Raw genomic sequence first — 14803 nt, forward strand, 5'->3', positions numbered from 1 at the left:
AAACATAAAGGTGTATTCTTATTCAGTTGTAGAATCAGTTTTGCTCTCTTGTTTGGAACTTTTTCAACTCAGAGCACTACTATTTATAGTAAAATATATATTGACTGGTATTTGCTAATTCTCCAACATTTCATTGAAAAAAATCTTAATTCAAACAATTTTGATCTTTTAGCTTATCTTTTCCATTGATGAATCCTATAGCCTAGTATAGGACACCATTTTCATCATATCTCTCTCAATCTTTGTCTTAGAATACATTTCTTTGAAGGGAGGTGTTCCATGCAAGATAGATGAGAATATAATCTTAGATTATTTCATACTAAGCTATTTTAACATCTAGTCTATATGCATGGATTGAGACAATTTAAGCAACCTTTTAGATCTATCTCTATAGATCTATATATCCAATATATAGGTTGTTTCTCCTAATTTTCTTATGGAGAAGTTCTTGGACAACCAAAACTTTACTGACTAAAGAAAAGATATGTCATTTCTAAATATGTCATGTATATATAATATTAGAAAAATGACATCATTCCCACTAATCTTTTGTAAACACAAGGTTTATTCTTTTTTTTTTATGAAATCAAATCTGTTGATTATAACATTAAAATTAGATATTCCTACTCCTTAAATCTTGGATTGTACATTTGTACATTTCATTTCATGTTAGTTTTCTCTTAATAAGCCACTTAGATCCATTGGGTTTTTATCCCTTCAAGTAGATCAACCAAGTTTCAAACTTGGTTAGTATATGAAGTCCATAACTTCAAGTCATTTCTTGGAATAAATATCATATATTACTCTTAAGTAACTGGTAGGCTTATCAATTATGAGCAACATGTCATTCACAACATCCATGAAAAGTCTTTATCTCATTGATGCATGACATGTCCTTCCAAATTTATAGAGATTTTATGTTTCTTAAGGTTTAGGCTAAACATCCAATGTTGTAGCCTTGAGAATATATTTCATGTTGTAACCTAACTTTGGCCCGTTAGCTTTTATTTAAATTTTACAGGGTTTAAAATGTAAAATTAAAATATCAAAGATTTATTTCAATGAAAAGTATGATTTGTCAGCTTACACGAAAACTAGGGATTACAATGTGCTTTTGTCGTTCTATCTTTATCTTCAAGATAATGATAATTATCTGCTTTTGAATTTGATTTTTAATCAAATTCAAACTTCAAAGAAGAGAATGAGTTTGATTGAGACTTTATTTCTCACGCGCGATGGGACTCTTGCACTATAAATACAGATCTCAGTGTATGCACAAATAAGGGAGACCATTACAAAAAAACCTTAGGGTGAGACATTAAAAAAAATATGGGGAGACATTACAAGAAAGAAAAAACACATTACTAAATAAAAAAAAGAGAAACATAAAAAAAAGGGGCGGCGAACCCTAGACTAGCCGCCGCCGCCCCTAGTTTTTTTTTTTCTCTTCTTCCCCGGCCTCAGGAACCCTCAAAGGAACCACTCCCTCATCTCTCCTTTCAAAAGACCACCCTTTGGTCTCTTTCTCTTGAACCAGGAGACCCCCCCAACCTTTCCATCAAAGAGACTTACCTCCAATTTCACTCACATTCTTGTCAACTTCTCCTACCTCAAAAAGTGTTTTCAAGGCCTTCTAAATACACTATCACAATTCTTGGATCTGGGCAAATGAGAAGGTCATACAAGGGTTTAATACAACCATGACTGACAAGATGTGGCATTTGAAATTGACCATGCTACCTTTTTTTTTATGACAAACTTAGTGTTTTGAAGTAGATGAACAAGTGAACCGATTGCTTCAATTACAGCCTACAAAATTTCATGAACAAGTTGTTATATTAGAGATTGTCTAACAAGCTTCCTTCTTGATACTCTTTTTATAATTGTTGGCCAACAAGTTCAAAAGGCAAGGCTGCGCTTGATGATTGATGATACACCTCCAAGCCTTCAACATCATCAATCATCTAAGCATAGAGATTTACACCTCTAGTTTCAATACAAGGAAAAACATCCCCACTTTCAGACATAAAAAAATAAATAAAGGACTTGGCGTTCCATTTTCTTCTTCCTGCTGTCGTGGAAGTCCTGCAGATAGCATCGCCTTCTCCTTTCATCATTAAGCTCCTCCCTCACGACCAGCCACCACATCAAAGTCCTGTGGTGTAGTTTCTTCTCCTCTAGCGGTGCAACTTTTTCTTCCATAGGCACGGTGAGCTCTGGAAAGCAATAACAGCACCTCCTCCTTCTGCACCGGCGACGTCCACACTAGTAGACCAACGATGCAACTTCTTCTTCTTTAACACAACAATCTCGTCATTGGCGCTTCTCAATAGCCCAATTGTCTTGCACCGGCTACAACCATGAAGTCATCTTCAGCCTTGACAGCCATCACTGAGTCGTAGCCCCTTAACCATTAGGAACAGGTATTAGCCGGAGTAGTAACCCAACAGTGCGACCAGCTTCATCCCGGTCGACGCCACCCATCATCTTCATCCCCGAGCACCAACTTCTTCCCTGCACTAGGTAAGCTCTTCTTATCTCTATGCATGCATAAACTTAATTCACTTTGTTACTGTGTATGTGAATTTTTTGTTCACCAATAACTATTCATGTATGCAGCTCTCCTGCTGGCCAATCAGGTTTCTAGTTTAGGACAGTAACTGGGTTGAGCTACTGGATCGAGTCTAGCCCGTATGGTTGGGTTAGATCCGGCAAAAAAAAAAATATAAAAACATATAAAAATAAAAAATTGTTTCCTAAAATAAAAAATTAAATTTTACGAATTTATTCACTAACGCTAGAGTCAAGAGCACCGCACCTTTTGGGTTACACAATATTTATTAATGTTAGAGTTAGAAATATTCGTATGTGAATATTCACTAGTGCTAGAGTCAGAAATATTCTAAGCAGACCGTCGGTAGCGTAATACGACAAACTCGTAGCAATTTAAGACAAAACCAGCAATGCAACATGTCTCAGGTAAGATGCTTAAGGGGTGATAGTATTTTTCCTTTCGCATAACCAGTCCCATGTCAAAGAATCTATGTTGACCAGTTAGGGTTCCTAGTGACCATAACACTAGGTGGCGACTCCTCGAACTAAACCTTTTCCCCTAAAGAACAAGATGTCAGATATTTGTTCTCTTTCCATGAGAGATTATTTAATCGGTCGCCGCGATGTCTCAGGTTTGACATTTCATATGGATGTAGTGCTATAAGAGGTGTAGAGAATCTTATTATTTGTTAGATAATCCTTGAAATATTTGGTCAAATATTAATCACCTCGATCCAATTGAAGTTTCTTAATACTTAATCCAATATGTATTTCAATTTTATTACAATTTATATTAAACCTGAGTATTTTGAATTCAGGTATATACAAACCATTAATATAATTATCGGATCCATAAAAACATCATTATTATAAAAAAACAACATTTGTCCTCAATAATAAATTTAAATTCATTTAATACTAAATAAAATGGAAACTCTGTCTTAAAACACTAGAACAAAATAACAATTATAAAGCTCTAGTATCAGCCTATTAGGCAAAACAAAATAACTAAGTCCTACAACTAATGCATAACTAGTTCCTACAACTAATACAATAACCCTTGCTTCATTACTAAGTCGTAGGTCTCCTTTGCCTTTAACTAATCTTGTACTTTTCTTTAGTTCCTGCATGCAATTGCAAATGTGAAAACCACATTCGGTATCCAATACCTAAGAACTATAATACAAAGTAGTAAGATAGTTTTTAATTATAAACATACCCAAAGTAGACGGTTCATTAAGCTTATTTTCCTTCATGATTGCAAGGTATTCTTTCTAATTCCTTCTCCAATATCCTTCCTTGCCATAATGATGACAAATGCCCTCGTCTTTCTTGATGCCCTCAATAGGTTTGTTTGCTTTAGAGATAGGCACCCTTACTATTCTTATCCTTCTTCTTAGACATTCTAGAAGACCGAACTAGAAGAACTGAGTTGTTTTCCTTCTTAAGGGTCCCTTTAGCAGTTTTAAGCATATTAAGCAATTCTGGTAATGTACTATCCAACTTGTTCATTTGATAGCTCATAATGAATTGTAAAAAGCTTTGGGGTAATGATTGTAAGAACAAATCAACACTTACACCATGGTCCATGACAAAACTTATTGGCATACTTTCTCAATATAGCCAATTATTTTCAAAACATGAGTGTTCACTGAAAAACCTTCTGTCATCTTGCAGCAAAACAATTTCTTAGAGGTCTCATTCATTTTAGTCATACTGGCCTCAGAAAACAATTCTTTGAGATGCATAATCATAATATAAGCATCATAATATAAGCATCCATATTCTTGTGTTGCCTTTAAAGTTCAAGTGATATACTTGCTAACATCACACATTCAACATATTCATCGTTATCAATATGATGCTGATGTTCATTCCTAACTTATTCTTAAGCATCCTGAGTAGAGGCATTTGAAATTGGATTTTCAAGAACATACAACATCTTTTCTTGCTTCAGAATAATTCTCACATTTTGATGTCAATCCAAGAAATTTGGTCCAGTCAATTTGTTAGCATCAAGTATACTTCGCAGGGATATGTTACTACTTATTTTTATCTACCAACCAATTTATAAAAAGATAGAGAGTATTAGTTTCTAATGCCTTTCTGGTTAGTTTTCACTAACCCTTCTTCTTCATCTTAAAAACCCTCACTTTCTCACTTTAATCCAACATTTTCCTTACTTAAATTCTCTCTTAAATATGGTGTTTAGGTGTTTAAAATCCAATAACCAACTTATGTTATCCAAAAACTTAGTCTCCTCAAGGAATTTTTGGTGGAAAACAAAAGAAAAGGAAGAATGAAGCTTCTTCTTTTCTTTCATCGTCATCGACCTCTAATTTAAAGAGAGAGCTTAGATGTTTCAAGTTATTTACAATTTTACCACTCCTTTTTGCCTCTTTAATACTTTCATGTATATCTCTCTATTCCCGGTATAATTTGATACTGGAAGTGATCAAATTCATACATATTCTTCTACTTTTCTTTAAAAAACTTTATTTCCAATTCAATTTATTTATTTTATTTTATTTTATCAATCCTCACCATTCAAAATAGATCTCATAGAGGTAGTACACGGTATAGTATGTTATGCCTTCTATTTTCTACACAAGTAGTACACGGTATAGTACATAACACCTGAAAAACACAAAATAAAAGAGCTAACACTTAAAGGCATAACAATCCCTCTCTTAAAAGGGTTTAGGATATTTCTCACTAGAGATTCATGTGAATTACCATTAGAGGTTGAACACTTGAACGACTTATAGTTTGCAACAACCCAACTTTTAAACAATTATTCAAAGCCAAAAAATATTTGATCTTCAGGTAATTTTTGTATAAACCCTAAACAACCTTAGATTTGTCTAGCAAGACATTGGAACTCCTAAAAACTTTTAAATTTACTGTTTATATTATGTCTATGTGTTTTAGGAAACACAATAACTATTTCATTGTCATTGGGCCAACTATCTTGTCAAAGAGGTTCTTGCCTAGTGCCACAATATAAGGCACATTTCATTGTCTTTGCCTATGTTGGGTTGTTTCCCATCATTGATATTCCTACTGCAACACATGGAAGGTCAAAGAAACTCTCTAGAACTGATAAGAAAATAAGAAATTATCCTCTTATATATATTATATACTTGACATGCACTTCACCGCAGATAAAATATGTTTTTTTCAAATAAAAAGATTGTATATAAAAGCTTTTTCAACATGTTTTTTGTATTTAAAATTTTTTTAAGTGACAATCAAAAAACCATTTTTTCAACTCATTTTGACCCAAAACACCTTTGGAACTGTTATAACATTATCTATGGCCTTAAGAAAAACCAAAACATCTTTCTAAAAACCAAAATCAACTTAAAACAAAAAATCAAACCGAGCTCATATATGTTTTATCATGAACTTTAAAGGTAAAAAAACACCTATATGAACTCTCCTCATCAAATGGAGTCATTTGACACAAACATCGACTATTTTGGTGGCATAAATCAGTGTCAACGATATTTTCTTTCTCTACCACTGGAATCCAGTGACCTCTCTTTTTCCTTTCTCAACCAGGGACTAAAATAACAAAAATAAACTTTTGTACCAAAATTGAATTTGAAAAAAAATAAAGCACCGTATTCGTATAATTTGTTTTATTTTGAAAGTTAGATGATCAAAGTGTATCTTTCCCAAAACTTCTAAAATGCCACCCATGTTTGACATCTTTTTCATTTCGATCCCTATTCTTTCAATTTCACCCTTGACTAAGAAATCAGAAGCAATTGGCATTAAATTAGGATCAAATCACCTAAAATAAAACTTTGAGGACTAAAATGAATTGTCAAAAAATGAACAGGGTCATTCACAGTGATCTGTACGTGCATGAACAATGTTGGTATCTATAGTGAATATCCCAAGTGTTTTAATTAAGTATAAAGCTAAAAGATGTGGGGAAAACATTGTTCCCCATACACATTAGCATTGTGGATTACAATAGTAATCCATAATGTTGGTTTTTTTTTTGTGCATTTTGACTCCCTTTCTTTCCTTTGATTATTGATTTTTTTTTTTAATTTAGTCCTTATATGATGTGTTTATAGGGATTTACAGTTGATAATTTATTTTAATTTGCCTTTTATACGGTTATTGTAGTATCAAAAAAATATCTCAGCATTAGGTTGGTATCAGAAAAATATTCCAGCATCGCGGTATGGCCTATTTTTTACAAAGTGTAGTTAAATAAAAGAAGATTTTTTAAAAAAAAACTAGGTTATTGAATTTTGTGGAGTCAATGACCCGGTTTACGAGTTTGGAGAGGTAACTCTGGTTGTCCTAATTTGTGGGTTTAACGGGATACCTTTTTTCTTTCATTTTTCTAACTGAACTTGATTATGTGATTGTCTATTTTTCTTTGTATCATATGGTTAAAAAAATAGTTTCAAAAAAAAAAACATGTTATTAAATTTTAAAAAGTCCATAGGTCTGTTGACAAATATGACGAGTTTAACTTTTTATTTTTTTTCTTTTTTTAAATTCAATTTCATCCTTTGATATTGGATTGTTTGAGAATTGATTTTCATAATTTGTTTCGTTTTATTTTTTGTTAGGTTATCATAGTCTTAAAAAAAATTCAAGTATTAGTTTGACGCTCGAGTTTGTGATCATCTATTTTTGTTATCATATAGTTAAATAAACAATATTTTTTAAAAAAACAAGTTATTAATCCTAATGAAATTCATTACCTGGTTTGCGGGTTTGACATGTTGATCCGAGTTTTTCATTTCACAAATTTAGAGGGTTTACCCATTAAACTTGATATGTTTTTTTTTTAGTTTCTGGTCCTTTAATTTATCTAATTGTTTTTTTTTATTTCACTCTTCTTCAATATTGGATTGGTTAAGAAATGGAATTCATGGTTTTTTTTTTTTATTTCTATAGGGTTATTACGATCTCAAATAAATATCTTTTTTTAGGGTTGATGCTCGATTTTAAAAACATCTAATGTTATCATAAAATTAAATAAAAATAATTTATAAAAACAACAAAGCTATTAAACACATTAAAGTCCATGACCCAAGTCGTAAGGTGATCGATGTCGATCTAATCTAGCATTGTCTCAATATATATAAAAAATTATCATTTTAAAGTTTTTTTAAAAGTTATGTAATATTTTTACCGATCATCCAACTTATTTTTGGACCCGTTAAATTGAATAATTCAATTTGGATCAACTATCATGCAGTTTAATTCAAAACTTGTGTTAAGTAAAGAGCTGGATTGATAGGTTTAAAGATGAAACTGTTTGATTAGATTTAATAATATTATAAAAAAAATCTTTATATTTTTAATGATATTTTTAAGTTTTTTAATGATATTTTTAAGTTTAGAAAAAGAAAAATCTAACTTCCAGCGGAGAACGGATGAATTTACTAGTATTTAGTATAATATGTTTTCTGTTACTGTTTGTTTGGTCATCGATTACATAATCATATCTTCTTGCTTTCTTCGCCTCTAGGAACGTCAACGAACAGACTAGCTCCATACGAGCCTTTTAAAAACATTTTATTACCAATTATTTGAACAGGAGATCAAGAAGATTTTGGTAAAGTAATAAACTACTCATTATTTTAAGTCACTGTCAGGATTTTGATTGCACGACAGGCCAAGCCTGCTAATAGAATATTTATTAGATAGGGCAATTGTTGAGTACCTGGCGGAGGAGATATCCTTAAGTCAAACCTAGAGCTTTGAGTAAATGCTAAGAAGTGGTGTATTTACAATACATATATTCAAAGTCTACGTTTTTAAAATAAATATTAATATCAATTCAGCTATAATTCATTGATTAAACACATTTATTTTAATCCCATATATATATATATATATATATATATATATGTAGCTCATGCTGGCCATAAATAAAATGACGTTCAATTTATTTCCAAATTTTTAATTTTTATTAGACATGTCCCATCAGTTTCTCGTATCTCTATCTTCTTTTTTTTATCTCAAAAACCAAAGAGTTACTTTTGGCGTTTGCAAGTTTAGTTGAACTATCTTCAATTTATAGTTAACAAACATTCAGCTTCAACTAGAACCTATAGGTTGGATTCCAGCTGAAGTCCAAGTTCAATTCACCCTCTCTTTTTTCTTTCCCAAATTGATATATTGAATTATAGTTTGATTTTCCTTTCATTTATATATTTTGACTCCAATTCAGAACCCTTGAATGGACCATGTGTCGTCGATCGGCATGGGAAGGTTAATACACTTAATTTGATCTGAATATATATATATATATATATATATATATATATATATATATAAATGACAACTATGCATCCTTCCACTTTCCCAACTCTACTAGAAATGATGATTATTAACACAACAATTTTTAATATTCTTATAAATAAAAAAATAATTCTCGAAGACAAGGGGAGTACGAACCCTTCTTTTCTATAAAAGGCCATGTCTTTCCACTTTTGATAGCCATCCAATCTTTTTGTGTGTGATTAGGAAAACACAGAGAGATGGGTTCCTTAGTTCCGGCTGATAAACCTCATGCTGTGTGCGTCCCTTTTCCAGCTCAGGGTCACATAAACCCAATGCTCAAACTAGCAAAACTACTCCACTTCAAAGGCTTTCACGTAACCTTTGTTAATACAGAGTATAATCACAAACGCTTACTCAAGTCTAGAGGCACCAACTCCCTTGATGGCTTCCCAGACTTCCAGTTTGAGACTATCCCTGACGGTCTTCCATCATCAGATATTGCTGATGCCACTCAAGATGTCCCATCTCTTTGCAAATACACCTCCCAAACTGCTTTAGCCCCACTATGCGATCTTATTGCCAAACTCAACTCCTCAGGTGTAGCGCCCCAGGTGACATGTATTGTCGCTGATGCTTGCATGAGTTTCAGTCTTGATGCAGCTGAAGAATTTGGAATTCCTGAAGCAGTGTTTTGGACACCTAGCGCCTGTGGTGTTTTGGGCTACTCGCAGTATCGTCCTCTCATCGAAAGAGGCTTAATACCTCTGAAAGGTAAACAACTTTCTTAAGACATTAATTGGTGCATGAATTTATGATAGAAAGTTTTTGATAGTTCAGTATAAGTTATAGTTTTTGCATAATTAATTTACCTATTTCCTATTACAATATGCCGATGAAATTATTCTTAACTTTTCAGTATAAGTTATAGTTTTTGCATAATTAATTTACCTATTTCCTATTACAATATGCCGATGAAAATATTCTTAACTTTTCAGTATAAGTTATAGTTTTTGCATAATTAATTTACCTATTTCCTATTACAATATGCTCATGAAATTAATCTTAATTAACTTGTTATTTGCAGATGCGAGGGATCTAACAAATGGCTACTTAGAAACACCAGTAGATTGGATTCCAGGAATGAAAGATATCCGTTTGAAGGATCTTCCAACTTTTATCAGAACTACAGACGTAAACGACGTCATGCTGCAATTCGTGAAAAGAGAAATTGACAGAACTTCAAGAGCTTCTGCTGTCATTCTTAACACATTCGACTCCTTCGAACAAGATGTTTTGGATGCTCTCTCCCCAATGTTTCCTCCAATTTACACTGTTGGTCCTCTTCAATTGCTTGTTGATCAGATTCCAAATGGTGATCTGAAAAATATTGGCTCCAATCTTTGGAAAGAACAGCCAGAGTGTATTGAATGGCTTGATTCCAAAGAACCAAAATCTGTGGTGTACGTAAATTTTGGTAGCATCACTGTAATAACACCCCAGCAAATGATAGAATTTGCTTGGGGACTAGCCAACAGCAACCAAACTTTCTTATGGATAATAAGACCTGATATTGTTCTAGGTGAAGCCGCAATGTTGCCACCTGAATTTTTATCTGAAACAAAGGATAGAGGCATGCTTGTAAGCTGGTGTCCCCAAGAACAAGTGTTGAAGCATCCTTCCATAGGAGGGTTTCTAAGTCACATGGGGTGGAATTCAACGTTGGACAGTATCTGTGGTGGCGTGCCAATGGTTTGTTGGCCATTTTTCGCTGAGCAACAGACCAACTGTAGGCTTGCCTGTACTGATCAATGGGGCATTGGCATGGAGATAGATAACAATGTGAAAAGAGATGAAGTGGAGAAACTTGTGAGAGAATTAATGGAGGGAGAGAAGGGAAAAGCAATGAAAAAGAAGGCAATGGAATGGAAAACCAAGGCAGAGGAGGCAGCTTTGGCCGGTAATGGTTCTCATCGGAACCTGGATCAATTGGTAAAAGCTCTTTCTAACAAGAAAATAAGTTAGAAGCCTGAATGCATGGCAAGCAATTTCAAGTATTGAGTATCCTACTAAATTATTATTGTTTTACTTTGGTTGATGCAATTTCCTTTGTATCTTTCTTTTGATTGGCGATGTACTAGCATATAATTAAAAAATAATAATTCTTGAGATAGAAAATGGATTTTTATTTATAATATTTCTTTTGAAAATTTTGCTTCTAATATATTAAAAAATTATTTAAATTAAAAAATTAAAGAAAATATTATATTAAAAAACCATTTCAATTCAAAAATTGTAATTAATAAAATAATTACGAAAAATAGTTTTATAATATTCTATAATATAATATATTGGTAAACACCTTCAACTTTTAGCAAGAAATATGATATAATAAGAAACTAGTATATTGGTATGTGATCTGTAGTGAATTAATAATAATTTTAAAAAAATATAAAAATAATACTAAAAGTATAGATAATATTTTAAGTATATTAGATCTGATATTGCCATATACAGAAGAAGACTTGAATACAGTGATCAGGATAAAACTAAAAATTTTAATTTCAGTGATTTAGTCAAATCTAAATTTTTTTTGGATCTAGCAACATGCACAGCTAAAAGTCTTACATCTAACTACATGCCAAATCTAAAATGATAATTCTATGCTTTTGGGTCGGCCAAGCAAAAAAATTGTCATGTCAATTGATTGTGTATTATTCTATTCTAACACGCAAAAACAATTATTCAATCCACGTTTTGTTCCCAGCCGTCTATGCAAATTTGTCCACTGTAGTTTCAAATGAAGCTGTGACCAATTGCTACCTTTTCATCTTAATCGCAGTAATCGCAGTCTTATGGACCGAATACATCCATGCTGAAATACAAATTTGAAACCAGTAAAGTATTCGACATCTTCATAATGCAAATAATTAAAGCGAAGAAATCATCTCATCAATTAAAGTGGAGAATCCTAAAAGTTAAAGCTTTTAGTGAGATCAATCGAGAAAGGATCTGATTTTCGCAAATAACCACTTCACCGACCCATGGTCACAAAATCAAAATGCGCATGGTTTATTTGCAAAAAAAGAAAGAAAGAAAAAAAAAAGAAGATATTTTTTACTAGACAACAGGAATTGATTTTATTTTGTTTATGGAGAATTATTTTCAAAATGTTACACAGAGATCCAAAATACAAGTATGCAAATGCTACAAGGGTATGCAAATGCGACTAACAATCTCCTTCATTTTCTTTAGCCAAAGTAGTTGATAGCTTATATTTGATCCTTGATAGGTTAAAGTTGTTCGTGGCTAGTACCTGTAAAAGATCCCTTTTGATGAAGGTGAAGAGACTCTTCGTTGCTTAAATAAGTATTTTTTTCGAGAGAGAATATACAAGAATATTCTAGAGAGAAATGCTCTGAAAATATATATGTAATATAGAATGAAGATTGTGAATCTTTTTTCATGAAACTCTCATGGTTTATTTATAACTCATAAAAGGAGGGCCTGCATGGTAATTATCCTAATAGCATTGAATGAGGGATACATATCCCTTACCTAATAAGAATATGGTGGGTTCTTGAAGGACTTTTATACACCTAAAAAGATGTAGAGAGAATAGAGTTTAAGACGTCAAGTGTAACTAAACCTATACAGACTGACTTCTTCCTCGAGGTTAGACCTAATGGAGGTTGGTCACTCCCCTAGACATGTCACTGGAGGACGGTAATTATTTTGGACTTGACTGACTATTAAGTACAAACGTCTTAGGTCTAACATGCGTGTTAGACCCACACTATATTAGGCTTGACACATTGTCAAGTCTAAGTATATTGGGTCTAACATACATGCCAAACTCACGCTACTTTGGTTTTCGCATACTGCAAAATCCAAGGGTATTGGGTCATGCTACCTTGGACTTGGCGCACTGTCAAGTCCAAGCACTTTTAACTTGGCTAACTGTCAAGTCTAAGTATATTGGATCTAACATACGTGTCAAACCTATTCGTTTATAAAAAAAAATAAACAAATAATCTAGAGACTTTTCTCCATTGGTCCTAACAATCTTCTCTATTTTCTTTAACCAAAGTAGTTGAGAGCATATATTTGGTCCTTGATAGATCAAAGCTGTTCGTGGCTACTACCTGCAAAAGATTTTTTTCGGTGAAGGTGAAGAGACTCTTCGATGTTTAAATAAGTATTTTTTTTAGAGAGAGAAAATACAACAATATTCTAGAGAGAGATGCTCTGAAAATATATATGTAATATAGAATGAAGATTGTGAATTTTTTTTCATGAAGCTCTCATGGTGTATTTATAACTCAATCTTGGTGTAATCTCTCTAAACTCTCTAAACTTGATTTTTCTTCAATTAAATCCTTAATTGAATCCATAAAACCCATTAGAAATTTAATTAAGTCTTTAAACTTAATTAATTTTTCCAATTTTTTTCCTAGATCTTCCAATCTTTTGCGAATTGATTTGAATTAGACCTCCAAACTTGATTTTTCTTCAATTAAATCCTTGATTGAATCCATAAAACTCATTAGAAGTTTGATTAAGTCTTTAAACTTAAATCATTCTTTTAATTTTTCCCAATTGATTTTCAAACTTAATTTTTCTTAAATAAGTCTATTAAACCTATTAAAATTTTAATTAAGTCCTTAAACTTAATTAATTCTTTCAATTTTGTTCAAGTTTGGATTTTAACCTCATTTTTCTTTCTATTAAAGTCCTTCTTCATCCCTTTTTTGTCAAAATATCCTAGTATAGTTGTTCTTCTAGCATTTTAGTCTGTTGCAGCTCGAGGGCTTATCTCCTCGTATTTCGAAAATATGTTTTTGGATTTTAAATTTTTATTTTTTTATTTTTAAATAAAAAAATTATTTACCTTGAAATGGATTGACTTATTCACTCTAGTGCGATTGCACAATTCTCTAAGGATGTGATAGACACAACAACTCTTATTAGAAGGGATGGATTTGAAGCCTTCATTGTGCGATAACACAACTCTCCTTGGAAGGGATCTATTTGAAGACTTCATAGTGCGATTACACAACTCTTTATGGGTCCGATCCCTACGCCCCTTAGAAATGTTTTCTAAATAGAGGTGTAGACATGGGTCCGTCTCATCCGCTTCTTAGAAATTTTTCTAAGTATAGATGTCGACATGGGTCTGCCCTCTCCGCCCCTTAGAAAGGTTTATAAGTATAGGCATCGGCATGGATTCTCCCTAGCTACTCAGAATTTTTCTAAGTATAAGGCTTACCTTTTTCAGGTTCCCTTCAGCTTATAAGAAAATTTTCTAAGTATAGCCTCACCCTCTTTGAGTTTCAACTCCACCCCTTAGAATTTTTTTCAAAGTATGAGCGTCAACATAGGTGTATCCCCTCTACCCTAAAATGTTTTTGTAAGTATGGGCTCCTCTTCTATGGGTTTCTTCATCTATTAGAAAATTTTTCTCAATATGGGTTTCTTTATGGTTCCCCTCTACATGCTTAGAAAATATTTTTGAACCATGGTGTATGCCCTTACACATGGACTCTCCAGTATATTACCCGGGGTTTACACTCCTTTTCTCATACAAATAAAATTTGACAAACTTGGTGTACTAGGCATTTTTACAAAGTCTTTTTATATAAATATCACAGAGACTTGGGGGACTATTGATAAACCCAAATTTAATGAGTCTAAAAAACCTATTGAAGGCCCAAAAACCCATGGTATCAGGCAATGTGCCCAAGCTTAGTCTCAATGTGCCCGGGCCTAGTCTCAATGGGCTCAACCTTAGAGAAGAGCCTAGTCTCTATAGGTTTAGCTTTGAAAAGATCTCAGTCCCTATAGAATCAACTTAGAAAAAGAGTATAACTCCCATAGGTTATGCCATAGGAATAATCCCTCCCCCCTAGGCTTAGCTTTAGGAAAGAGCCCAACTCCTAGGGCTCAGTTTAAGGGAAGAGACCAGCACTATAGGCTAAGCCTAAGGGAA

At 32.8% G+C, this 14803-nt stretch overlaps 1 protein-coding gene across 1 annotated transcript; it reads left to right on the plus strand.

Annotated features, from left to right (window-relative positions):
- The first annotated feature begins 9017 nt into the window (after positions 1 to 9017).
- LOC7461681 (7-deoxyloganetin glucosyltransferase) lies at positions 9018 to 10992 on the plus strand. The gene is made up of 2 exons (XM_002300150.4): positions 9018 to 9588; positions 9902 to 10992. The coding sequence occupies exons 1-2, from the start codon at positions 9075 to 9077 to the stop codon at positions 10837 to 10839; spliced, it is 1452 nt and encodes a 483-aa protein (XP_002300186.2). The 5' UTR covers positions 9018 to 9074; the 3' UTR covers positions 10840 to 10992.
- The last annotated feature ends 3811 nt before the right edge of the window (positions 10993 to 14803 follow it).

The sequence above is a fragment of the Populus trichocarpa genome, chromosome 1 (assembly GCF_000002775.5).
Source record: "Populus trichocarpa isolate Nisqually-1 chromosome 1, P.trichocarpa_v4.1, whole genome shotgun sequence".
NCBI lineage: Eukaryota > Viridiplantae > Streptophyta > Magnoliopsida > Malpighiales > Salicaceae > Populus > Populus trichocarpa.

Coding starts and splice junctions, on each gene's coding strand:
- LOC7461681 (XM_002300150.4), top strand. CDS start 9,075: ATGGGTTCCTTAGTTCCGGCTGATAAACCTCATGCTGTGTGCGTCCCT. Junction 9,589..9,901: donor AGGCTTAATACCTCTGAAAG/GTAAACAACTTT, acceptor TGTTATTTGCAG/ATGCGAGGGATCTAACAAAT.